This window comes from Plectropomus leopardus, unplaced genomic scaffold, assembly GCF_008729295.1.
Source record: "Plectropomus leopardus isolate mb unplaced genomic scaffold, YSFRI_Pleo_2.0 unplaced_scaffold25228, whole genome shotgun sequence".
Classification (NCBI taxonomy): domain Eukaryota; kingdom Metazoa; phylum Chordata; class Actinopteri; order Perciformes; family Serranidae; genus Plectropomus; species Plectropomus leopardus.
The window spans coordinates 1-1,238 of record NW_024627411.1 but is presented as its reverse complement, the minus strand read 5'-3'; the positions used below and the strand labels follow the sequence as shown (position 1 = coordinate 1,238).

Here is a 1,238-nt window from a genome sequence, read left to right as displayed (position 1 = left end):
TTTAGCTGCTTCCAGTAGAGCTGCTGCCTCTTGCTTTCCAGTCTGCTGCACCATTTTGTAAAAGATGCCATCTGGATCTTGAAGCAGGGTGTAAGGCTCGGCATAGGCGTTGATTTTCCCTGCATCTAGAACCTGGAGACAAAAGAAACAGAGACAAAGTACAATTTATCCAAAAAGTCAAGCGTGACAGAAAATTAAGCAAGGAAGGAAATCATAATGTCAACAAAGTGACAATATGGTGTTTCAGATTTAAAATAAGTCACAACAGTACGTCCAATGTCCCTGACAAAAATCCCAAACTAGTATGTCAGAGAAATGTTGTTTGATAGTAAGTACAATTTGTCAGTTAGATAAGTATAGTATTCAAAAACAAATCACAAAAACCAAGTACGATAAAATGTCCAATTATATAAAATGTATTTGTCCAAATATATGGTAAAATGTCTTAACATTTGTCCAAACAATAATTACAAGTCACAATATCAAAGTCAAAGTATAACTTCAAAAAACAAACAGGCGTGTCACAAACAAATCTTAATACGTCATTAAAAAAGTCGCAGAGAGGCTGACACTTTACTGATTTCCTGTGTGAACCCTCAAACTTCAATATGTTGTGTTATTTTCACTGCCGCTGGGCTGGTTTGTATCAATTTGGGGTTTAGATGATACTTTGTTGAGTGGATTTCACGTCATCCCTTCACTCAAATAATTTAAAATCTGTCACAATTTCTACATTCCTACATCCAATTCAATGACAAAGAACACATCTTTTAAAACCTGCTGAGTGTAAGACGCAACTCTCTGCACACAACTGTCTGTTTTTCGACAATCACAGATAGACGGACTCACCAGTATCCTGTCGCTGTCTATGACGGTGTTGAGACGATGAGCGATGGTCAGCACGGTGCACTCTCTGAACTTGTCCCGTATGGTTTTCTGGATCAGTTCATCTGTCCTGCAAAGACACGGAACATGCTTTAATGCTTTGGATGGATGCAGTTCACAAGCAGATAAACAAACAACTACATGTGTCTGCACGACGGTGACTGTCGGCGGTACCTGGGGTCCACGTTGGCCGTGGCCTCGTCGATGACGAGGATGCGGTTCTTCCTCAGGACGGCTCTGGCCAGACACACCAGCTGCCTCTGGCCCACGCTGAAGTTGGAGCCCGACTCGGCCAGAACTGTCTCCAACCTCCCGGGCAGCTCCTCCACCGCAGACTTGAGCTGCACCTGCAG

The 1,238-nt window shown here is 42.6% G+C and overlaps 1 protein-coding gene across 1 annotated transcript; it reads right to left on the bottom strand.

Moving 5' to 3' along the window:
* Positions 1 to 6: 6 nt before the first annotated feature.
* On the bottom strand, positions 7 to 1,235 carry LOC121966609 (ATP-binding cassette subfamily C member 4-like; the record flags this gene model as incomplete). The annotated part of the gene is made up of 3 exons (XM_042516686.1): positions 7 to 132; positions 850 to 955; positions 1,060 to 1,235. Coding segments are annotated over 3 exons (408 nt in total), but the record flags the coding sequence as incomplete, so codon positions are not given.
* Between the last annotated feature and the right edge of the window lie 3 nt (positions 1,236 to 1,238).